Source organism: Drosophila arizonae, chromosome 3 (assembly GCF_054131065.1).
Source record: "Drosophila arizonae isolate 15081-1271.41 chromosome 3, UAZ_ARI_1.0, whole genome shotgun sequence".
NCBI classification, from domain to species: domain Eukaryota; kingdom Metazoa; phylum Arthropoda; class Insecta; order Diptera; family Drosophilidae; genus Drosophila; species Drosophila arizonae.
In genome coordinates, this window is record NC_142923.1 from 29,423,141 (window position 1) to 29,445,829 (window position 22,689).

Sequence of the window (22,689 nt, forward strand, 5' to 3'; positions counted from 1 at the left end):
TTGCCCGAAGCACCTCCTGCTGGTCACCATGGCCTTCAAGAAGCGACGCATCTTCGATATGCAATTGGTTCAGTCGCAACAACTGCAGAGCAAACCGACCGAGCACCATAAAAGCAGCAGCATAAACAACATCGAGAAAACGTCCAAGCAATGGAGAATCTATCACTTTCGAGAGATACGAATTTGGTTTAGGGAAAGTTTGCGTAATTTTTGCCAGACCACCTCACTGCACGGCTTCAGCTATATTACACGGCCGGATATCAGCCGAAACGAGCGTTGCTTTTGGCTCGGCGTCGTCATAGCAGCTATCATTAGTGCCGTATCCCTGGTGCTTACCTCCTGGTACTCGAATCGTAAGACACCCACGGTGACTGTCATCGAGAGCTCGCACTTTCCCACCTGGAATATACCCTTTCCAGCAGTAACCATATGCAACTTCAACAGGGTGTCCAAAACGAAAGCGTTAATGCTGATGGAGCACATGTGAGTGGCACAGAAGAATCTTTAGCCAAAAAATCCAATATATTTATTATTCCGAAATTCTTCAGGCAGTTGCCGCCGAATGTAACCAAAGGGGAGCTACAAGAGCTCTTTAATCTAACTTTATTTCCCGCCGGCCGCACAGTTAACAATAGTTCACTGGAAATCTACGATAGAATACTGAGATTGAATAATATTACGCTTACGGAACTGATGAATCGCCTGTCTCCCGATTGTCTAGACATGATTTCCCGCTGCATTTGGAAGGGCATCAAGACGCGCTGCGAGAGTCTGTTTCAGCGCATCGTCACCATACAGGGCATCTGCTGCAGCTTCAACTTTTTCGCAACCATGACCAACAACTTCCCAGTGTAAGTCATTCTAGCAGAAGTACATAGATGGGGCTAACTGTTTCCAAGACCTTACAAGTTATTTGTGCTGTTTCAGCACAGATCAGCCGGATTTAATGGCTAGCAATAATACTATAATTATACTCATTCACGAAAGTGAATTAGTATATTGGTTTTGTGCAATGTCCGTCTTGCTATCCGTCCGTCTGTCCGTCTGACCGTATGAACGCAATCTATTTCGGCGCTATTCAAGCTAGAGTCTTGAAATTTGGAACATATACTCGTGTATATCTCCGATTTAAAAAGTGTTAAAACTTTTCCGATCCGTTCACTAGGGGCGTGGCAAATAGGAAAAAATATTTTCCGATATGCCAGAATTGAAGAGCTAGAAAGCTAAAATTTAGAATATAGATCCGCATCGACCACCCAAGATCACGAGCGGATATATCTACTCCCATGATGATTTTTTAATTCTGCTATATTTTAGGCACTATTGATGCCAGAGACCTCAAATTTTTCATATATACTCGGACTGACCACCCAAGACCAAAAAGTTTTGTCGGGTATATGTCCGTCCACAGGGGGCGTGGCAAACCGCAAATGTTAATATCTCCTAAAGTATAATAGCCAGAAGCTTCAAATTTAAGTTAAGCTATTAGTAACCTCCTCTATCGTGGCATATCGAAAAATACCCTGTAATTCTAAAATTTTTGAGCGTAAGCATTCAAATTTTGCAATTAGGGTACCGTTAGCTTGTTCTAAGAACTGATCAAAAATGAAGTGTCTACGCCTAGTAGAAGTGTGGAAAGTCGGGAAAAAACTGAATTTTTTTTCAGTATTAGAGCGAAACTTAGCTGCTAAATTGCTGATGGGATGTGAATGAGTATTCCGCAGTAATGCCCGACTGCAACGTTTAAATAGTATAAATGGGGAATCGAATAAGAACAGCCGTATTTGATCAATAAATTGGAAATCTTTTCAGTAGATTTCATTTGCGATATTCGCGTAATACAAATTTGTATTATATTTAAATTGGAAAGATTCTTCATCTTTTTAGATACTTTAAGACATCAATTTATTCACAAAGTGAGAATATAGCGAACAAATTATTGAATAGCTCCATTCTCTAACTGTAGTTTTCCAACTTAGGATTCAGGGTTCGAATCTTGTTACATGAACCCATTGAAAATGGTATAATGGTTTTGTTAAAAGTAGGTAACAGGCAGAAGGAGACGTGGCAGACACCATAAAGCATAAACATATGTATATTCTTGATCAGGGCGACGAGCTGAGTCGATTTAGTTTTGTCCGTCTGTCCTTCCTTCGATCTCAGAAGATGTAAGAGAGACTTAACTTTTTTCCTAGGTCCGTGTGTACCACGCGCATATCAAGTTTTGCTTTGCCCTGTTATTTTGTTATCGATTAGAAACATTATCGAAAACCAGTAAAAAATGTATATCTGCTACATCTTTAGATCTAGAGTAAATATAGATTCATATGTACTTTATAGAATTTTGATTTTTGTTAAAATTTACTCTTCACCTCTATATTCACCCCCTCACCCTCTCCTTTGTAGAAAACGTATTTCAAATACTAGAAACTTGTGCACATGCATGCATATTCATGTTTTAATCATAATTTAAAAGTTTCATGAAGATGGTCCCATAAGAAAAGTTATTAAACAATTAATATCCCATACCAAGCCACCACTGCAGTGTAATGTAGCCAATGCGTGTTTATAGTCGGGCAGTCTCGACTAGAGCTTTCTTACTTGTTAGTATTTTTTTTTTTTTTTTTTTTATAAATAAATAGTAAATTTGAATATAATATGTCAAAATTGATCTAAATATGAGGATATATCTATAATTGATATATTGATAGAAATAAAAGCGATGTTTAATTTTCATTCCCTTTGTAGTAGACGATCTCCTGTCCGACCTAAACTACAATATGTCAGAAGCCGACTAAATCTCAGTATAATTAGTATCTCAATATTTGACCCAACAGTCGCACCCAGCTACGATATTCAAATGGCTATAATAATGAGTTAACATTAAAAAATATAAAGGAACGCTAGATCGGCAAAGATGTACGCATTCTGCTTATATTCAACGGAAATGTAGATTTCTTGACATCACTTTTTTAATAGGATATCTCTCATATAGTGACCATGATTCTATACGGCGTATTGTGCCCATCTCTGTAAAAAGGTATATGGTTGCCAGACTGGTTCATCGAATATGGACAGCGTTGTAGTAGTTAAATTATTTTCTTTACCTGTAACCTCATCAATTTAATCTGTCTATTAGTAAAATCGCCTACCAAGTGCCCAAGCGCCCTTATCGCGTAACTGGCTGTGGTTATACGACGGGTCTATCTGTCCTGCTTGATCCGATGGTAGCCGATTATTACGGCACCTTCTTTAGTGGATTTGGATTTCGTCTGCTCATTCATGATGCCTATAATTTTCCGGACGAGAATTCCGAAACCAAGGTAGTTACATCGACTCGCGAGAGCTTCGTGCGCATCAACCCAGCGTCAACGTATGCCACGAAGGACATTCGTCAGATGGACCTGCGCTGGAGGAACTGCCTCTTTGGCAGCGAGCGCAAGTTGGATGGCCTTAAACGCTATTCTTTCATCAACTGCATGTTCGAATGCAGGATGAAGATGACTCTTCAGCGCTGCGGCTGCCTGCCCGCCTATCTGATCAACAATGGCACCATCAAGATCTGCGGCGTGCTTGACATGAATTGCATGCTCGAAACCAAGCGTGAGTAGAAAAAGATTGAGCCGAATCGAAGGCTGTCGTGCTGAATGCGTTTCTTAATTTTGAAATTAGGCTTCTTCTCACGCGCCCTGGCCAACCTAGACGCTCCGTACTCCATAGTACGCAATACGAAAAATTTTCCCTGCGATTGTTTGCCGGACTGCGAGTCGAATCAATATGGCTCCGAGAGCACTATGGGCCGGCTGGACGCCAGCTACTCCCGCAACAAAATGGCCAACAGGCAAGACTTTCCTTAAAATATTAAACGTGTGGTAAAGCTGATCTACTGCATTCGAATTACAGCTCGAATCACACAGATAGCATATTGGTGCACGTCTTTTATAGCGACCTGATGTCCACCAGATATCGTATGGAGATCTTTCAGAACTGGCTTTCATCATTGGGTAAGCTCTTGTCCATTGATACCTCCCATAGCTGTTTAATATACTTTCTTATTTCAGCGTCATTTGGCGGTCTCCTTGGCCTAATTCTAGGCTTCAGCATTGTCACGGCTTTTGAGTTTGTTTACTTTCTCACGTTTCGACCCATATTTAACTACATCAATCGAGAAAGATATTAGGTCTAGTATGATAATCAAAGTAATCATAAAAAAAACTTAAAATTCAGCAATCTTCATTAATAGCTAAAAACTTTTGCATGTATGAACCCTCTACAGAATATAATAATTTTATTGGAAATGAAGAAATCTCATTTATGCAAAGTAGTTGAACAATCTAGTAAAATCCCTCGCTATATATCAATGAGGATCCATAGCATACCGCTATGTTTTCATTCTTTAGTCAAAGTATCCCAGCTTCTTGACCTCACCAACCATGGCGGTAATTGAGTCCAGCACTTCCTCGCTAGCAGGAATAATCTGTTCAGCGGGCAATTTGAAACCGGTTAGGATCGAGTTGGATGAAGGACGCAGCTCATAGCAGAATGTCATGCGCACATCCTGAGTTCCATAGGCCCAGTCGATGCTAGCTCCAGCTGCCGGATAGATGGCATCATATATATTGCCGCCAGTGTACTTCGTATTGTAGCGCTGGGAGACAGCAGCGATGGAAGCATTAAACACCTGCTGGAAGTCCTTTACATTATCAGGCAGGTCGCTTGTGTGTCCATAAGGGTAAAGCAGGTACTGCGAGTAGGAATGGAACGAAACATAAAGCTGGATCTTGTCCTTTATCGAGGCAATGTAGTTCGACAGCGATAGGGTTTCAATCTCAGAGAATGCGCTAGGTCCAGCGTAGGTATCGGAGCATGGATCGGAGCTTGCACCAACTTCATTCCAGTGGAAGTCCCAGTTGCGGTTGGGATCAGCGCCGAAGCAGCTGCCGTAGGGAGTGCGGGTCTTGCGCCACATACGATTTGTGGTGTGGGTGTACACGTAACCATCGGGATTGGCATGGGGGAAGACGTACCAATTGTAATTGTCGGCCAAGTCCTTGACGGAATCCAAGTTCGAGGTTAAAAGCTGATTGATGATGAATGTGGCAGCAGCAGGAGCGATCCATTCGCGAGCATGAATGCCAGCCTCCAACAATACGCCAGGCTTCTCGCTGAGGCTCTTGGATATTTTGACACCAAGAATTGAACGTCCCTGATAGGTTTTTCCACCCTCAATCAATGTGACAACGTGTGGGTACATCTTTGCCAGGCTAACCATCCAGCTGTATGTATCATCCAGTTCATAGTACTGCGCCCAATTATAGTCGGAGCTGGCGCGACCCTTGGGTGCCACCTTCTCGTCAATCTCATCCAACGACTTTTGGAAATCCTTGGACTGCAGTTCATATTTAATCTCAGCTTTGCCCAGAATCTCCAATACGTCAGGCACTTTGTGTGGAGCAACAACCATCTGGACATCGGCTCCAACGAGGTGAACACCGTCCAAGAACAAAATGGAATCCGATGATCCTTCAAGCTGCTTCAGCACAGCCAGCTGCACGGCGTTCTCGGCATTGGCTTTGTATAGACGGTAGTTGTCAAAGCGGACCCGTTCCGCCCCATTCAATCCAACAGTGGCCAAGAGGCCAAACAGGGCGAAAAGAAGCGACTTGTTCAGCGACATGGTTGTCGTGGTTATTAGCCATTTAAGGTCGCGTGGTTGGTTTTTATTGTCGCTAGAGCTTATAGCGCAACAGGTTGATAAGCGCTGATAAGTCAATTAACTAAACCATATTTATAGCCTTTGCGATTAAGACGTCAATTCTTAGGCGCATAAATAAGAGCGTAATCTGTGTCCAACCCCTTATCAATACTTTTATTACTGCAGTGTAAATCACTGCACTTTTTGAAACCCCTTTTTGTGGATTTCTTTCATGTCAGGAGCCTTTTCTTTGAACTAATTATCAAGTATGTTGGTTTAGTTCGGCACCATTCAGTGACTTGCAGTCTATACATTGATGTGCTGATACAGAAGGCGAACGTAGCGTATTCAGGTACTCGCGAACGTATTCATTAATGTACGTTTGAAAACTAATAAGATTTCTGTTGACACCTTATCTTTTACACATAAAACTAAAACTTCTAGCACTATTTAGCGCATCAAGCTCGTGTGGAGCAAGCGATTTGGCAGCACGGTATTCTATTCTATTTACGATCTAAATTTTTTTTATAAATATATTCGTAAGAAAGGAATAAGTTTGTCTACTATCTAAAATGAGAAATACATGGCCATTCACCATGAGCTGTTGTTGTCATTCATTAACAGTTTTAAAAGAATTTGTTGACTAACAGATCCTAAATCAATCTTATCAACCAAGGCGGCTCATGAGTATTTCCCATGAGTATTATGGATGCTATTGAATTTTGTTCGCATGCGATAAATGAGGACCTATAGCTCTTTTTTACCAATTGAAACAATCTATTGATAACGTTCTATGACCAGAAATTCTGGTTGGGACCCTTTACACAGATATCGATGAGCACACTGAAATTTTCTTAGTCCAATAAATTCTCCTGCCAATCGAATGTGACCATAAATAATCTAGTAACAAATAGGCTTTTAAAATTTGAGTCCTTTATTGTAGAAATTATTACTTGAAATAGCCCAATTTCTCCACCTGACTAACCATGGCGGTAATAGAGTCCAAGAGCTCCTCGCTGGCGGGAATAATCTGGGAAGCAGGCAACTTAAATCCAGTGGCATAAGAGTTGGAAGAGGGACGCAGCTCATAGCAGAAAGCCATGCGCACACCCTGGGTGCCATAAGCCCAATCAACACTGGCGCCAGCTGCCGGATAGATGGCATCATAGATGTTGCCACCAGTGTACTTTGTATTATAGCGCTGGGAGACAGCAGATATGGCTGCGTTGAACACCTGTTGGAAGTCCTTAACGTTATCGGGCAACGATTTTGTATGGCCATAAGGATACAGCAGATACTGCGAGTAGGCATGGAGCGAGACATAGAGCTGAATCTTATCTTTGATCGAGGCAATATAGTTCGACAAGGACAAAGTCTCGATCTCAGAGAACGCTTTGGGTCCAGCATATGTATCGGAACAGGCGCTGTCGCTGGCGCCCACTTCATTCCAGTGGAAGCCCCAGTTGCGGTTAGGATCAGCGCCGAAGCAGCTGCCATAAGGTGTACGGGTCTTGCGCCATAGGCGATCCTTGGTGTGTGTATAGACATAGCCATCAGGATTGGCATGGGGGAAGACGTACCAATTGTAGTTGTCGGCCAACTGCTTAATAGAATCCACATTTGACGTGAGCAGCTGGTTGACGATAAAGGTAGCAGCCGCTGGGGCGATCCACTCTCGAGCATGAATACCAGCCTCGATGAAGATGCCGGGCTTCTCGCTGCCGCTCTTGGATATCTTCAGGCCCAGAATTGAACGACCCTGATAGGTTTTACCACCCTCGATCAGTGTGACAATCTTTGGGTTTTGCTTGGCCAAGGACTGCATCCAGGCATACGTATCGTCCAGTTCGTAGTACTGGCCCCAATTGTATTCCGAGCCTGCGCGACCCTTGGGTGCCACCTTCTCGTCAATCTCATCCAACGACTTTTGGAAATCCTTAGACTGCAGTTCATATTTAATCTCAGCTTTGCCCAGAATCTCCAATACATCAGGCACTTTGTGTGGAGCAACAACCATCTGGACATCGGCCCCAACGAGGTGAACACCATCCAGGAATATGATGGAGTCCGAGGATCCCTCCAGTTCCTTCAGCACAGCCAGTTGCTCTTCATTCTCAGAAGTGGCTTTATACAGACGATAATTGTCATAGTGAACGCGTTCCGCCTGACTCAATCCAAAGGTGGCCAAAAGCCCCAACGCGGCAAAAAGAAGCGACTTGTTCAGCGACATTGTTGTCGTTGTTATGAAGTGCAAACAGGCGTGTGCTGAGCTTTTATAGGGGTTTGCTTTGTGTTCTTATTCGATGGAAACTTTGCTGATAAGTCCAGTCGTTCAAATTTTATTTACAGTCCTTGTTTTAGGTAAATGTTTTTTGCTAGACTTAAAATTGAAAATAATCTTAGTAAATACACCTATCACAACACATCTTGATTGTAAATCAATATAAAGCGACGTAGGCATGAAAAAAAATGCAAGTCTTCAAATTTAAATTCGTCGACGTTCCAATCTAATCATAAAAAACTTAGGTTTACAGTGAATACAATCATGAATGAATGCAGCTAGAATAATAACACAAAGGTCTAGATATTTATAACTAATTGCATCTGTATCTGTATCTGTATCTGTATCTGTATCTGTATCTGTATCTGTATCTGTATCTGTATCTGTATCTGTATCTGTATCTGTATCTGTATCTGTATCTGTATCTGTATCTGTATCTGTATCTGTATCTGTATCTGTATCTGTATCTGTATCTGTATCTGTATCTGTATCTGTATCTGTATCTGTATCTGTATCTGTATCTGTATCTGTATCTGTATCTGTATCTGTATCTGTATCTGTATCTGTATCTGTATCTGTATCTGTATCTGTATCTGTATCTGTATCTGTATCTGTATCTGTATCTGTATCTGTATCTGTATCTGTATCTGTATCTGTATCTGTATCTGTATCTGTTATCTGTTATCTGTATCTGTATCTGTATCTGTATCTGTATTCTGTATCTGTATTAGTATCTGTATCTGTATCTGTATCTGTATCTGTATCTGTATCTGTATATGTATCTGTATCTGTATCTGTATCTGTTATCTGTATCTGTATCTGATATCTGTATTCTGTATCGTTATCTATCTGTATCTGTATCTGTATCTGTATCTGTATCTGTATCTGTATCTGTATCTGTATCTGTATCTGTATCTGTATCTGTATCTGTATCTGTATCTGTATCTGTATCTGTATCTGTATCTGTATCTGTATCTGTATCTGTATCTGTATCTGTATCTGTATCTGTATCTGTATCTGTATCTGTATCTGTATCTGTATCTGTATCTGTATCTGTATCTGTATCTGTATCTGTATCTGTATCTGTATCTGTATCTGTATCTGTATCTGTATCTGTATCTGTATCTGTATCTGTATCTGTATCTGTATCTGTACTGTATCTGTATCTGTATCTGTATCTGTATCTGTATCTGTATCTGTATCTGTATCTGTATCTGTATCTGTATCTGTATCTGTATCTGTATCTGTATCTGTATCTGTATCTGTATCTGTATCTGTATCTGTATCTGTATCTGTATCTGTATCTGTATCTGTATCTGTATCTGTATCTGTATCTGTATCTGTATCTGTATCTGTATCTGTATCTGTATCTGTATCTGTATCTGTATCTGTATCTGTATCTGTATCTGTATCTGTATCTGTATCTGTATCTGTATCTGTATCTGTATCTGTATCTGTATCTGTATCTGTATCTGTATCTGTATCTGTATCTGTATCTGTATCTGTATCTGTATCTGTATCTGTATCTGTATCTGTATCTGTATCTGTATCTGTATCTGTATGTATCTGTATCTGTATCTGTATCTGTATCTGTATCTTGTATCTGTATCTGTATCTGTATCTGTATCTGTATCTGTATCTGTATCTGTATCTGTATCTGTATCTGTATCTGTATCTGTATCTGTATCTGTATCTGTATCTGTATCTGTATCTGTATCTGTATCTGTATCTGTATCTGTATCTGTATCTGTATCTGTATCTGTATCTGTATCTGTATCTGTATCTGTATCTGTATCTGATCTGTATCTGTATCTGTATCTGTATCTGTATCTGTATCTGTATTGTATCTGTATCTGTATCTGTATCTGTATCTGTATCTGTATCTGTATCTGTATCTGTATCTGTATCTGTATCTGTATCTGCATCTGTATCTGTATCTTCACAGACATAATCCTTTTTTTCTACCAGGAATCCACTTGATATTCGCACTGACTACGCATTTTAATATCCCACTAGACGGAATACTCAGCAATAGTTGGCAATGACAATCGCCACTCACCATTAGCTTGGGACAACTTGGTGGACCGCCTGGTGCTGCTAATCAGTACAGTACCATTCGGTATCGATGAACTGGATTAACTACGCTAACTGCTTATTAGCTATTACAATGGCCACATGTACTTGGTGTATGATAAACGGCGTATACGTGTTGATGACTGAACATATCACACATTCTTTCGCTCGCTTCAATAAGATTATTTTTGAGTCGACTCCAAATTTGCTAAGGAAATCATTGTCTAACTAACGTATATCAATTACTAAGAGTACTAGAAATCTACCGGATAATTTTCTTCATATTCAGTAGTACATTCGTTGTATAGCTATACGTCCTTTACTATTAATGACTGTGCACGTTCTTTCTCGCCCTCTTTGACTCGTCCATTTAAGACATCCATCACTCAGTCACTTTTGACAGCAGCTGTCTAGGCCCTGACACTTTCCAATTGTGTGCTGATTGATGAGCTACACGGACAAGAGACAGCACTATAAATTGACTTGATAGTTTCTTCCACTTAGTAATAAACTTCAATCATGTACCAATTGTCTGAAGTGGAGTCCAACTATCGCAGACTGTTTAAAGACTTTCTACGCAATAGTTATATAAATGGATTAAAGCTACTGCTTCTACACAGCCCGGTGCACTACGCCAAGTGAAGATCTTTAACTTTCAGCAATTTAACTGATTCCAATTAACACTATTTACTATTGACAATATTGACAGAGCACTTTGGTTGGCATTTCTGGCTGTGATTGTTGTCTGGACACACATCGTTATCGTCAATCTGACACTCGAGTACATCGATCAGCCCACTGAGATTCACATGGCACCCAATCTGGTGCATGTATCCAACAGTCCCTTTCCCGCTGTGGGTGTTTGCAGGTCCAGCATGATTAGCAAGAGTCTAATGCATAACTATGCCGCTAAAATGTGAGTTATTTATTGTGCAAATCTTCAATTGAAATAGCCCAACTTCTGCACCTCACCAATCATGGCCGTCATTGAGTCCAAGAGCTCCTCGCTGGCGGGAATGATCTGGTAGGCGGGCAACTTGAAGTTGATAAAATAGAAATTATTGGAGGGACGCAACTCATAGCAGAATGCCATGCGCACATGCTGGGTGGCATAGACCCAATCCACACTCGATCCAGCTGCCGGGTAGATGGCATCATAGATGTTGCCACCAGTGTATTTAGTATTATAACGCTTGGAAATGGCAGATACGGCCGCCTTGAACACCTGTTGGTAGTCCTTAACGTTATCGGGCAACGACTTGGTGTGACCATAAGGATAGAGCAGATACTGCGAGAAGGCGTGGAACGAGACATAGAGCTGAATCTTATCTTTGATCGAGGCAATATAGTTCGACAAGGACAAAGTCTCGATCTCAGAGAACGCTCTGGGTCCAGCGTAGGCATCAGAACAGGCGCTGCTGCTGGCGCCCACTTCATTCCGAGCCTGCGCGACCCTTGGGTGCCACCTTCTCGTCAATCTCATCCAACGACTTTTGGAAATCCTTAGACTGCAGTTCATATTTAATCTCAGCTTTGCCCAGAATCTCCAATACATCAGGCACTTTGTGTGGAGCAACAACCATCTGGACATCGGCCCCAACGAGGTGAACACCATCCAGGAATATGATGGAGTCCGAGGATCCCTCCAGTTCCTTCAGCACAGCCAGTTGCTCTTCATTCTCAGAAGTGGCTTTATACAGACGATAATTGTCATAGTGAACGCGTTCCGCCTGACTCAATCCAAAGGTGGCCAAAAGCCCCAACGCGGCAAAAAGAAGCGACTTGTTCAGCGACATTGTTCGCATTGCTATGAATCACCCAAGATATGTGTTAAACTTTTATAGACTTCTGTTTCTTCTAGTGGAGCTTGAATGGAATTGGTTGGAGAGAAAGTGGGTAAACGCCTTGATTAATGCACATATTGATTGTAAGCTACTGCAAAGTGACAAAGACATGCAATGAGTGCAATTCGTCAATTTCAAATTCTTTGCGTTGCCAAAGCCATAAAGAACTTCAGCCTAAAGAGTAGAATTTTGTAGTGAATGAAAGTCAATGAGTATTCTCATTCAAGGACTTTAAAATACAATTTATCGTATATATGTATGATAGATATAGATCTATGCCATTCTAGAAGATATATATATTTTTGAAGATACAGTTTAAGCCGACATAGCTCAAGCTTATTAAAAGTGTATTGAGACTACGTCTCCCCCGAAATAGGTAACCTGCATATTGTCACTCAGTTCGCATACTAATGTCCCACTCGATTCCCAGCTATCAGCACCAGACTCAAAACGGGGCAGCAGTTGGCAATGGCAGTCGCTACTCCCCGTTAGGCTTGGAGGTCTTGGCGGACCGCCTGCTGCTGCTGAGCAACTTCTATTTGAATGCGGACGAGGAGGCCCCATTGGATGTCGCGGAACTGGGTCAGCTCCACTGGCTACTCACTAGCTACTACAATGGCAGTGAGTATTCGGTGCACGACATACTGCGCGAGTTGACGCCCGATTGCGGTGACCTAGTGCTGCGAGGGATCGTCTATGGCACGCCTGTTAACACGAGCCAATTGTTCATCAAGCGGGCAACGTCGTCTGGTGTGTGTTGCATATTCAACTATAGGCGACCCAGCTATTCGCAATATCCGTGAGAAATTTATATAGACTCTAGCTACATTAAAGAATATATATATATTCATTTCTTCCCACTTACAGCGGACAGCGTGAGCGAGATGATGCTGAAATGGCGGCACTGCCACAGGTGGTTTTTGAATCGAACTCCGTTTTGAACGGCATACAATTCGTGCTGCAGGACACACACCAGGACGACTACACATTGAGCTATTTCACGAATACGGCCTTCCGGGTAAATTACAACTTGTTCACTTAAAGAACTGGTAGGAACTAAATTAGCATCAGTCACTGTCTAGGCGCTACCAGCCATAAAGATATATGAATTTCCCAATTCGGAATATTCCTATACGTGTTACGTGTGTTACGTAATTGCCCAATTTTGATGGCTCGGCACCAAATCAGTGAAACCCACAGGTTATTTTTGTTATGCCACGCCAAATGGGTGAATATCTTTCTGGGCATAATTAGAGAAGGTTAATAACACATTCTCTCTTCCCTTAAAAATGGGAATCGATTTCAAGCTTCAAATCTTTAGCTGCTATTACGACGCACTAATTACGCTAATAAGGCTATACGGATAGTCGAACGGACGGAAAACAAAGTAGACATTCCATAAAGGCATTTAGTTTTTTATTTGCTAGTGTTGCCTTCAATGGGAAGGACTTCCAAATTAATATCTTATAGATTGGATTTGGTTATTGACTGTAAATTCTACAAATTCCCAATGCTCAGAAACTATTCTTCTAAATGGTTGTACCCCATATTTAATTTTTTGTCAATTGAAGTGTCACTTCTCCTCATTATGATTAATATAGAATATCGAAGACCGAGGACTAGACTTTCTTCTATACATATAAATCTGTGCATACAATATGTCTCAAGACACTGAGACACTGATCTAAGCGGCACTGAGATCAAACTTCTCGAAGAATAGGGTTTCGCAATACAAGTTAAGAGCACTTGGTTAGGCTTGGTTAACAGAAATGCTTTTGTCGACAAAATCCGGTGACATTTCCTTCTGGTTTATTTGCAACTTAATTTATCTTGCCTCACAGCTCATGATCTTTCCGCAAGAGGATTACGCCTCGGTGCAGTCCAATAAGCATGGCGAAATACTCGTGGATCACAACACCATTGTGGAGATTCCCGTGCAGCCGAAGTTCTTCGACTCCAGCGCTGCGGTGCGCGGCGTCACGCCCAAGGTACGGCGCTGTTACTTCCCCGAGGAGGGCCAAAAGTTGCTGAATCAGTGAGTGAAGGTGACTAATGGATGCAATGAATCAGCAAGTGCAGCTGCTGCTTTACAGATCGTACTACTCACTGGATGAGTGCATTCTACTCTGTCGCATCAACAGCATGCTGCAGCATTGCGGCTGTGCGTCATCCCCCATGGCCGGCACCGCTCTGAATGTCAGCTACTGCTCGCTGCTCGACTTGCCGTGCCTGATGAAGTGGCGCAGCGTTTGGTATGGCTTCACTGAGTACCCGTATGTGGAGCAGGACGAGGAAGCGGCGGATGACGCCAGCAGCATGGCCCAATGTCCACTTTGTCTGCCCAGCTGCGATGGCGTTAACTTCGAGATTAGCAGCAACGTGGCTCCGCTCAGGAGATCCTTCAACTCATCCGGCTACGGACATGGCCTACTGTATGAAGGATTGTGTTTAGACCGCTTCCCCAGCTCATTAAGCCTATCTCTACTTGCAGCAAGGACTTGAACAACGACCGCCCCTTGTCCATAATCAAATTGTTCTTCAAGCTGCGCTTTGCGAAGTCCACACAAATGAATATGGTTGGCGATTGGATTGTGCTGCTCAGTTAAGTCGAAATCCATACGTATATTCTTTCTATACTCATCCATTCTCAATTGAAATGAGCATATTGATTGACAGCCTGCGCTTCTTTTTTGCTTACACAAAAAGCAGCACATGCACATACATACATACGTATGTATGTACACACTTACATACACGCACATACCCGTACCCACTAATAAGTCGTCAGTGTTGCCAGCTTAGTCTATTTCTGACTAGATCTAGCCTTGATCTAGTTGATAAATTGAGGCAGATTTTGCAAAAAAAACTAGGTCTTAAGAGAACTATATCCGTGTGCTTAACCAATGCAAGGGACGAAGAACTACAGATCATTTAAATTGTGTGATACATTGGTATTTATATTTAAGTAAAACGAAGTTAGAATCCTTTAAACAGCAGAGAGTGTTCCTATTAATCACTGAAAGCTCGACTGCAATGACCCCTACCTGGAACCGAGCTCAGCGTTTAGGCGCGTCTCAAGCTTCGAGTGAAAGGCGCCCTATATAAAGGGCAGCAGCTGCAGCGTTTCTTCAGTTGCCCAGGCCTGATAGGATTCAGTGGTGCAGTCCAGCCAAGTGAAGTGTAGAAAAAATATTCAAGGGAAATAGAAGCATTTACTTAGAGGAAATATTTAGAAGAAATACTTAGAGGGAAGAAATAGGAAACAGAAAAAATACTTAGAGGATATACTCAGAGGGAATACTTAAGAGACATATTCATAGGAAATATCGTTTTGATCTGTAATCTGTATAGTCCGATGGTGATTTTCTTGTTTGATTTACGCCTGGAAAACTTTTTCTTTAATTAATTCCATTTACTATATACAGATATTCATAAACAAAAAAATTCCATACACGAAAACTGCTTGCCTTTCACCTTTAACAGCAAAACTCTTGGATCTCAATAAGATTAGCTATAAACATATTTGAGTTTGGTAAAAAAGTACTATTTGTAATATTATAAACTAAAGATCAATGCGTTTATATGTTTGGTAGCTTGCAAGTGATTCAGGTTGACATATCGATATTCCTTGATAACTTGATAATCTTTTATTTCCATTCTAACTCATTCCAAGTATTCCAAGTTCCTTCAAGTGAGCGATTTTTAATTTGAATGTCTTTGCAGATCGTTTTGGTGGCATTTTATCATTGATGTACGGCTTCAGCATAATTAGCTACATAGAAATATTTTACTACCTCACTGGCAAATGGTTTGTCTTTTACTACAGAGCATGGCTCAAACCAAGAAACGACAGCAATAAAATTGATTCAGTCACCAGCTCGCTGCACTGGAATGAATAATAATAATAATACTAATGAATAATAAAAGCAGGTGTTGAAATTTGAAATACAGATTGGCTTATGTGATTCGCTTAGAGCTCAAAACACACAAGTATATTGTAATAGCTGTACGCTTCTCCCGCTCACGCACTCACAAGCAATCGAACTTATTGAAAATATAATCTGTAGTTAATATATGTGTACAATATATAATGCATGCTACAAAACGTGGACTGCCCATGCAAGCGCTTCTGCTTCAGATCGTACTCAAATATCAAGTTTAATAATCGTCACCGCGAGAGACAACCTCTTTGCAGGTGGGCCGCAAAATAATGGTGTGTTCGTACTGCGCCGTGTAGCAGCCCTTGATGTCGCACAGCGGCGGATAGGCCTCCACGATGCCCTTGTCACACAGATCCTTGAGGGCCATTTGGTATTTCGTGGCGCCCGCGCGATCCAGCCAGCGTTTGCAGAAGGCCAACGTCCCGAAATGCTTGTTGATGGTGCCCAACAATTGTTTGGAAGACTGCAAACGCAGCGGCACAAATGGCAAATCAAAGTTCTTCATATAATGCGAGCAGTCCATGTCATCGTGGACCAATCCGCGACCCGTGGAGCCGAACGTTTCAATGGCATAGAACTCATCCTCTTCCATGCGCGTAGACTCGCCGCCCTTGACAATGGGCACGGTCTTGCCAGCATGAATACCTACGAACAAAGTGGAGGAAGTTAGCAATTGAAATACTGCAGAAAAAACATATATTTATATTGCTTACGGTACGGGCTAATGGAGTGTCCGTTTAAGTTACGAATGGCCTTAATCGGATAGGTCTTGCCATCCAGCTCGATTTCGTATGATTCCATCACCTCCTGTATGGCCGAGCCGATGTCGCATAGACGCACATCAATGCCCGCCTCCTTGATGCCCGTATTGGTTGCTTCCTTCACCGCCTGCAGCAGCTTATCGTACTTATTGTTAAAAGTCAACGTGAAGGCGCAATCAATGATGCGGCCCTTGATGTGGGTGCCAAAATCGATTTTGCACACATCATCGTATTGAAGCACGGTAGTGTCGCCCGCATTGGGCGTGTAATGGGCAGCGCAATGATTAAGCGAGCAGCCAGTGGGGAAGGCCAAGCCGGCCTCTAAGCCATTTTCCCCAATCAATCGGCGTGCGGTATTCTCCAGTTCTTCGCATATTTGGATCATGGTCATGCCTGGCTTAATGTATTTTTGCATATATTGACGTGTCTGACGATGCGCTTCCGCAGCTTGGCGCAGCTCATTGTAAATGTCGTTGTTCATACGATCTAACGCACGCTTCTCCTCCGACGTAAACCGATCCTTGGCGGTGCGATCGTCTGCCATATCCTTGGGTATCGGATGATCCATTATCTGGCCCTCCGGATAATTGCCATTGGGGTAGAGGTCCGATATAGGTATAGTAGGTGGATTTGTTTGTCCAGACTTTTTGCCCTTGTTCTTCTTCTTGGTTGCCGGCGCCTGAGTTGGCGGCTTTTTTTCAGCTTCGCCATTGGTCGCAGCTTCCGATTCGCCACCCTCTGCGATCTTCTTTGCTGCAGCTTCTACAATTATTTTACAGTAGCGTATACAACATACATACATACATACATGTATATTTACATATTGTATAAATTTATACATATATATTTATATATGTACATACATATAACTGCATGATTAAAGGGGGACACTTACCTTGTCGCAGTTTTTTATTGTTCGGCTTTGGCTTCTTTTGTTTCTTGGCGTCGTCGCCGCCAGCCACTTCTGTTGCGGCCGTCTCAACATTTAATGCTTCCACTGCTGACATGTTAAAAATATTGGCAAAAAAAGTTAGAATACACTTGCGGCCACAGAGCAATGATGGCGATGAAAGGAGAGCACGAGGTTAGAGATGTGTTGCTACCTTGAAAGCACGATATATTTCATTCAAACGATAACTTCAATCGCATGCTTGACCTAACTTCAAATTTGGATGCCGATACTACACATCTACACATTTAATATAATTTAATTTTTGGCAATTTCTATTAGTTCTAGATTGTTTATGCTTACTGGTTACTGTATCGATTCTGTAAAAAAACATTCAAACACATTTGAAATCATTGCAGTTTGTAATCATAATAGATATGGTAGAGGAGCACGAGTCAAGTAAAGCAATAGATTGTAGATTGAGGTAATTTAACCGAGCATTTATAATTCATTTCTTAAAGCTAATAATAGTTGCTAAGCTTTTCATTTTTTTTTTTTTTTTTTTATCTTATTTATTTATTTGTATATTTTATTAAAATTATCATTCACAATGGTTCACACATTATTGATAACCAATTTGGGTGCTACCACCACTAGCCATACAACCATGATTAGTGGTGTTACTTCCTGCGATAAACTGTGGCGGCTGCTCGATTGTAATTAGATGTTTACTGTTTCAACGAAATGGATGAAATTCTGTTTCCCACACAAAATTCTTTAAGCGACAATGATGATGGTGATTTAAAATTCTTTAATACCGCTACCGATAGCCGCAAAGACAGCGAAACCTCCGACACAGCAGAGGTTGATGGCAAGGATATCAAAAATGATGGCGATGCAGATGGTGACTCCGGCGAGCCATCTCAAAAGAAGCTGAAAACCAAAAAGGAGCTCGAAGAAGAGGAACGCGAGCGCATGCAGTAAGCCCTTATTCCCAATCTTAACATACCTAGCTAAGCAGTATCTCACAGGGTGCTAGTGTCGAATTTTACGGAAGAGCAACTTGATCGCTATGAGATGTATCGCCGCTCTGCATTTCCGAAGGCTGCGGTCAAAAGGCTAATGCAGACCATAACCGGATGCTCGGTGTCTCAAAATGTGGTTATAGCCATGTCGGGCATAGCCAAAGTGTTCGTTGGCGAAGTGGTGGAAGAAGGTAGGTAATCAAATTATGAAACTTGCTTTATATTAATGTTCTTTGCATTTCAGCTTTAGATGTAATGGAGCAACAAGGCGAATCAGGTGCACTGCAGCCAAAATTCATTCGGGAAGCTGTGCGAAGGCTACGCAGAAAGGGACGCATGCCTATTGGACGCTTTCAGCAGCCGTATTTTAGACTAAACTAGACTTTAGAAGTAGGCTAAGGCCCGTAGATAGTAAGTGAGTGAAAACACTCTTACTCCATATACAAAAAGCGTCTTTATTTTTTAAAACCTAAGCTAATCCTGTGTCCTTGCCTCAGCCTGCATCGTCTGCAGCACAATGTGCGGCACCAGATGTGATGAAGCATAATTGAGTGGAACCGTTGCCAGCGGCGCGCTGCCATCGGATGGAAAGTTCAGCTCCTGCGCCATCGGCATGTCCCGATCGATCACATCCTGGGCAATTAGAGTTTTTGTTTCCTCGTATTCCATGCCCGCCTCTGGCTTGGCTCCCATTAGCAGTTTGCCCCGCTGCACGCCCATATATTGCGTGGCTTTCGCATTCAGGGGCAGCTGCCCACAGGTATCGGCGTGCACCTTTCGATGCGCCTGAAGATTGGAGATGCATGTGAAGCGTTTGCCGCAGTTGTTGCAAAGGAAGCGCTTGATGCCCGTGTGCACAGTCATGTGGGTTAAAAGGCTTTCCCGATATGGATACTCCTTGGGACAGAGCTGCAATGGAAGAACTCTCAAGAGTCAAAATTTAACGGACTAGAACCTTAAATGTAGATTAGCTGTGGATTAACTCCGCTCTGGTTATTCCTTATTCTAAAAACTATACATAGGTATTTTTGTGTATGATATAACATATCAGCAGATTAATAAAATATAAAACATGCAATAAAAATTGCAAAGCGCAAAATGAACAGTTCATTATGTTTTAAAGTAACGGTAATTCTCTTTGCGTAGTCTGAGTTCGTTTGAAGAGCAGGAATTCTTGGCAAAAAACAGCTTGAACAGATTGTAACAGATGTGCTACAATTTTTAATAAATACTAGACATCTAATTATTAAAGTAGTACACCGTTACGCATTAACTAAAAACCATTTGAAATAATAAACAATAAGCTTGAAGCATAAGCCATCGTCTTGAAAAGCAAGCGTTTCTTTAACGCAGCGCAAATAACAGAGAGCCATTAACGGCCGAGCCTTAACATTAACAGCAATTGCATACTCACATGGCACTTGTAGGGCTTGTTGTCTGTGTGACGGGTCTTCAAATGCGATTTGTACTGCGCCTTCACCTTGAACGTCTTTCCGCACTTGTCGCACTGGTACGGCGTCTCCGACTGGTGCAGGAGCATGTGTGTTTTCAGTATTCCCGCTGTGGAGAGCCGCTTGCAGCAAACGCTGCACTCGTATAGGGGCACTCGCCCACATTCGGAGCGCACATGATCCGAGAGCGAGGTGCGCCCCGTGAATTTCTTGCCACACTTATCGCAAATCAGATTCCGCGGCAGATTGCGCGGCTCCTTGCGGGCATGGTAGTTCTTCTCGTGGTTCTTCAGGCTGTCATGCCCGGTCATGTACTTGTCACACTTCTCGCAGTAGAGCAGCTCCTTGTGCTGCTGGTGGGCGTGCTGTGTGGCCAGCTCCTTGCTGGCGAAGAACAGGTTGCAATAGCAGGGGCACTTGTGGATCAGGCTGCCGTCCTTGCCGTGCACCTTCATGTGCGTCTCCAGGCGTTTCTCTACCAAGTAGATCTTGCTGCAGATCTTGCATTTGAACACTTCCTCATCCAGCTTGGCATGTGCATCCGCATCCTTGAAGAGCTCCTTGACAGCCTGTTCGCTTAGCTTGTGGTCGTCGCGCAGATGCTTCTCGTATGGCTTGCGGATGTGATAGATTTTCACACAGTGTGGACACTGCCACGTCTTCTCCATTTTACTCAGCATTTTCAGGCGCTCCTTCAGCTCCTTTTTGGTTATTTTGGCCACACGGCGAGGAGCGGTCGTTGTTTCTTCCTGGACCTCCGTAGAGGCGGCAGCAGCTCCTCTCTTTCGATATTTGCGCTTTACACTGGATTTGCTGAGTGGTCGCAGTTGGGCCTCCTCCTCACTGTCTGGCTCCGTTTCGCGCAGTGCCAGCACATCCTCCTCCATGTGGTCCTCCCCGTTCTGCTTGGCCATGGGCACAGCGGCAATCTCGTCCAATATGCCCGTTGCGTGCTCCACTTTCAAATGCTCGTACGGCTTCATACTCTCGTCCTGTCTGAGCAGCACGTCCAGGAGTTTATCCTTCTCATTGCTGTAGATGTCCAATCCGTTACTGCCCTCCATTTTAACGAAGGCGCTGGCATCCTGATACTCAAAGTCGGGATCGATGGCTTCCTCTTTGACGAGCGCTGGAGGAGGTAGCTTAAACTGATTCGCATCCGCCTCCTCGTCGCTGTTGTTGGGCTCGAAGTCGGGATACTCCTCATCCGTGTCGCTTAGCTCCTGGCTGCTAACGAACTCTTGTTTCAGTTTCATAGGCGCCTGAACTTTTAGCCTGCTGGCCAGCGGAACATCGTCGTCGCTGTCCTCTGAGGCTGGCACTGGACATTTCTTAGGTCTTCCACGCTTTCGTTTGACTACGTTCGCAGTTGCATCCGCAGGAGTGGGAACTGTAAAGGAAGTGGGATTAGAATTGAGCTGAGGGGCAGAGGCGACTGATTCACCCACAACCTTGTCTACAGTTCCGCTGCTGCTTGGCCTGGTTGGTGGAGCTCCCTTTGAATTTTTCTTCGTGCTCGGCTTGATGCTTCACACTACTCTCGCGATCCGCAAAGCTCTTGCCGCACAGCTGGAATTGCAAAAAACACTTGAGATTTCAACTGGAAAGGATTTATAGTGGAATGCTTACCTCGCACTTGAAGAGCTCCTGATCCTGGGTCACGTTAAATTTACGCTCCTGATGCGCCTCCTCGATATGTGCCTCGTGCTCCACCTCGCTGCCAAACAGGCTGTGGCACAGGCGACACTCGATGTAGGCGTTGTGTGTCATCCTCAGATGCTCCTTCATCTGCTCTTCATGGCAAAACGTAAGCTCACAGTTGCGACACCGGAAGCCACCCGGTGGCTCATGTTTTTTTACATGCTTCACGTAGCCGGCGAGCGAAATTAATGCCTTGTTGCAGACGGGACAGTGAAGCTTCGGTATGCCGTCCGTCGTTATTTCCACCAGCATTTTCTGACCAGCGTTCACTGATTGAGCTGCTGCAAGAGTGAATCAACCTGGTTAATGTTGATTTACACACAAAACACATTGGGAATACATTTGTTTTTATTTATTTATTATTCTTAGATATACAAATGCAGCCCTGGCTTTACTTGCAACGCGTAGTAGAGACGGGGGAGGAGAGAGCCCAAGCACCGCCGCTTAGACGTATGTAAATACACAAGTAATTATGCTTGTCTTCGTTAGACCTACCCATTCTGAATATCGAATTCGTTCTGAAGCGTTACATATGAATTCAACAATTATTGTTATTGAAATGCAAGTGATTGAAGTTTTTTCTCCGTGTATATTTCTGTGATTTTTATGCACACCGTTATTTGTTGTTGTGTAGCAGCACTGTGAAAAAATTTAACTACTTGCGTTATACACTCAGCGAATACATATTAGTGATGAGCGTCGTATTCACGTAACTGTTACGTGTCACGGTATCTCTGGTTCTGACCTCTGGTTCACAATCGTGAAAAATTTTATATAAGTATACAATTTCTATAGCTGAAAACGATTAATATGGAAGAAAATTATTGCGAAAAATTAACTGCCTGAGAAACGCAACATTTGCTTATGCAAATGTTATAAACTTCAGTGAGTGCTATTAAGTGATTCTGCTGTCAGATGCGTGAAGAGTTCTCTGTTAACAGCAGATTCTCTCAAGTATATTCGAACAGAACTTAAATCACTGGCATATTGTATATTTTTTATTTAGAACATACTGAATTGATCGATAG

At 42.6% G+C, this 22,689-nt stretch overlaps 6 protein-coding genes and 2 pseudogenes across 11 annotated transcripts; 3 read left to right on the top strand and 5 right to left on the bottom strand.

Moving 5' to 3' along the window:
• Nucleotides 1-28: 28 nt before the first annotated feature.
• ppk16 (pickpocket 16) lies at nt 29-7,887 on the top strand. Its single transcript, XM_018005072.2, has 6 exons — nt 29-483; nt 549-851; nt 3,140-3,603; nt 3,673-3,841; nt 3,904-4,004; nt 4,062-7,887. Exons 1-6 carry the CDS (start codon nt 29-31, stop codon nt 4,178-4,180), a joined length of 1,611 nt encoding a protein of 536 aa, XP_017860561.1. The 3' UTR covers nt 4,181-7,887.
• On the bottom strand, nt 4,272-5,677 carry LOC108611602 (zinc carboxypeptidase A 1 pseudogene; annotated as a pseudogene).
• Nucleotides 6,607-7,953, bottom strand: LOC108611601 (zinc carboxypeptidase A 1-like). The gene has a single exon (XM_018004329.2). It carries the CDS (start codon nt 7,923-7,925, stop codon nt 6,645-6,647), a length of 1,281 nt encoding a protein of 426 aa, XP_017859818.1. The 5' UTR covers nt 7,926-7,953; the 3' UTR covers nt 6,607-6,644.
• Nucleotides 7,954-9,829: 1,876 nt separating this feature from the next.
• On the top strand, nt 9,830-17,096 carry ppk18 (pickpocket 18). Of its 2 annotated transcripts, none has more exons than XM_018004333.2 (7): nt 9,830-10,687; nt 10,759-10,965; nt 12,324-12,692; nt 12,761-12,911; nt 13,735-13,928; nt 13,987-14,325; nt 14,385-14,499. In XM_018004333.2, exons 1-7 carry the CDS (start codon nt 10,569-10,571, stop codon nt 14,497-14,499), a joined length of 1,494 nt encoding a protein of 497 aa, XP_017859822.2. In that variant the 5' UTR covers nt 9,830-10,568. The 2 variants fall into 2 exon arrangements, with proteins under 2 accessions (XP_017859822.2, XP_089322421.1); XM_089466295.1 differs by lacking the exon at nt 9,830-10,687 and adding an exon at nt 15,617-17,096 and having other exon boundaries at nt 10,704-10,965; nt 14,385-14,494.
• Nucleotides 10,975-11,869, bottom strand: LOC108611603 (zinc carboxypeptidase A 1 pseudogene; annotated as a pseudogene).
• On the bottom strand, nt 15,827-17,751 carry und (methionyl aminopeptidase und). Its single transcript, XM_018004328.2, has 3 exons — nt 17,491-17,751; nt 16,548-17,357; nt 15,827-16,479 (listed from the first exon to the last, which is right to left on the bottom strand). Exons 1-3 carry the CDS (start codon nt 17,600-17,602, stop codon nt 16,052-16,054), a joined length of 1,350 nt encoding a protein of 449 aa, XP_017859817.1. The 5' UTR covers nt 17,603-17,751; the 3' UTR covers nt 15,827-16,051.
• A 75-nt stretch (nt 17,752-17,826) lies between these two features.
• Nucleotides 17,827-19,608, top strand: Taf11 (TATA-box binding protein associated factor 11). 4 transcript variants are annotated; one of them, XM_089466301.1, is made up of 5 exons: nt 17,827-17,968; nt 18,142-18,464; nt 18,516-18,700; nt 18,754-18,924; nt 19,007-19,608. In XM_089466301.1, exons 2-4 carry the CDS (start codon nt 18,229-18,231, stop codon nt 18,888-18,890), a joined length of 558 nt encoding a protein of 185 aa, XP_089322427.1. In that variant the 5' UTR covers nt 17,827-17,968; nt 18,142-18,228; the 3' UTR covers nt 18,891-18,924; nt 19,007-19,608. The 4 variants fall into 4 exon arrangements, with proteins under 4 accessions (XP_089322427.1, XP_089322426.1, XP_089322428.1 ...); XM_089466300.1 differs by having other exon boundaries at nt 18,754-18,920; nt 18,984-19,608; XM_089466302.1 differs by having other exon boundaries at nt 18,754-18,920.
• Nucleotides 18,945-22,363, bottom strand: zf30C (zinc finger protein 30C). Of its 2 annotated transcripts, none has more exons than XM_089466294.1 (5): nt 22,157-22,363; nt 21,590-21,942; nt 21,409-21,529; nt 19,924-21,350; nt 18,945-19,418 (listed from the first exon to the last, which is right to left on the bottom strand). In XM_089466294.1, the coding sequence occupies exons 1-5, from the start codon at nt 22,158-22,160 to the stop codon at nt 18,984-18,986; spliced, it is 2,340 nt and encodes a 779-aa protein (XP_089322420.1). In that variant the 5' UTR covers nt 22,161-22,363; the 3' UTR covers nt 18,945-18,983. The 2 variants fall into 2 exon arrangements, with proteins under 2 accessions (XP_089322420.1, XP_017860181.1); XM_018004692.2 differs by having other exon boundaries at nt 21,412-21,529; nt 22,157-22,362.
• Between the last annotated feature and the right edge of the window lie 326 nt (nt 22,364-22,689).

Excerpts from the sequence above, each read along its gene's own strand:
- ppk16 (XM_018005072.2), top strand. The coding sequence starts at position 29 with ATGGCCTTCAAGAAGCGACGCATCTTCGATATGCAATTGGTTCAGTCG. Across the intron at positions 852-3,139 it reads ATGACCAACAACTTCCCAGT|TAAAATCGCCTACCAAGTGC; the intron begins GTAAGTCATTCT and ends TCTGTCTATTAG. Across the intron at positions 4,005-4,061 it reads GAACTGGCTTTCATCATTGG|CGTCATTTGGCGGTCTCCTT; the intron begins GTAAGCTCTTGT and ends TTCTTATTTCAG.
- LOC108611601 (XM_018004329.2), bottom strand. The coding sequence starts at position 7,925 with ATGTCGCTGAACAAGTCGCTTCTTTTTGCCGCGTTGGGGCTTTTGGCC.
- ppk18 (XM_018004333.2), top strand. The coding sequence starts at position 10,569 with ATGTACCAATTGTCTGAAGTGGAGTCCAACTATCGCAGACTGTTTAAA. Across the intron at positions 12,912-13,734 it reads TCACGAATACGGCCTTCCGG|CTCATGATCTTTCCGCAAGA; the intron begins GTAAATTACAAC and ends CTTGCCTCACAG. Across the intron at positions 13,929-13,986 it reads GGCCAAAAGTTGCTGAATCA|ATCGTACTACTCACTGGATG; the intron begins GTGAGTGAAGGT and ends GCTGCTTTACAG.
- und (XM_018004328.2), bottom strand. The coding sequence starts at position 17,602 with ATGTCAGCAGTGGAAGCATTAAATGTTGAGACGGCCGCAACAGAAGTG. Across the intron at positions 17,358-17,490 it reads CAATAAAAAACTGCGACAAG|AAGCTGCAGCAAAGAAGATC; the intron begins GTAAGTGTCCCC and ends AAATAATTGTAG. Across the intron at positions 16,480-16,547 it reads ACACTCCATTAGCCCGTACC|GTATTCATGCTGGCAAGACC; the intron begins GTAAGCAATATA and ends CTTTGTTCGTAG.
- Taf11 (XM_089466301.1), top strand. The coding sequence starts at position 18,229 with ATGGATGAAATTCTGTTTCCCACACAAAATTCTTTAAGCGACAATGAT. Across the intron at positions 18,465-18,515 it reads GAGGAACGCGAGCGCATGCA|GGTGCTAGTGTCGAATTTTA; the intron begins GTAAGCCCTTAT and ends AGTATCTCACAG. Across the intron at positions 18,701-18,753 it reads TGGCGAAGTGGTGGAAGAAG|CTTTAGATGTAATGGAGCAA; the intron begins GTAGGTAATCAA and ends TTTGCATTTCAG.
- zf30C (XM_089466294.1), bottom strand. Across the intron at positions 21,530-21,589 it reads AGGAGCTCTTCAAGTGCGAG|CTGTGCGGCAAGAGCTTTGC; the intron begins GTAAGCATTCCA and ends TTGCAATTCCAG. Across the intron at positions 19,419-19,923 it reads ACAAGCCCTACAAGTGCCAT|CTCTGTCCCAAGGAGTATCC; the intron begins GTGAGTATGCAA and ends CTTCCATTGCAG.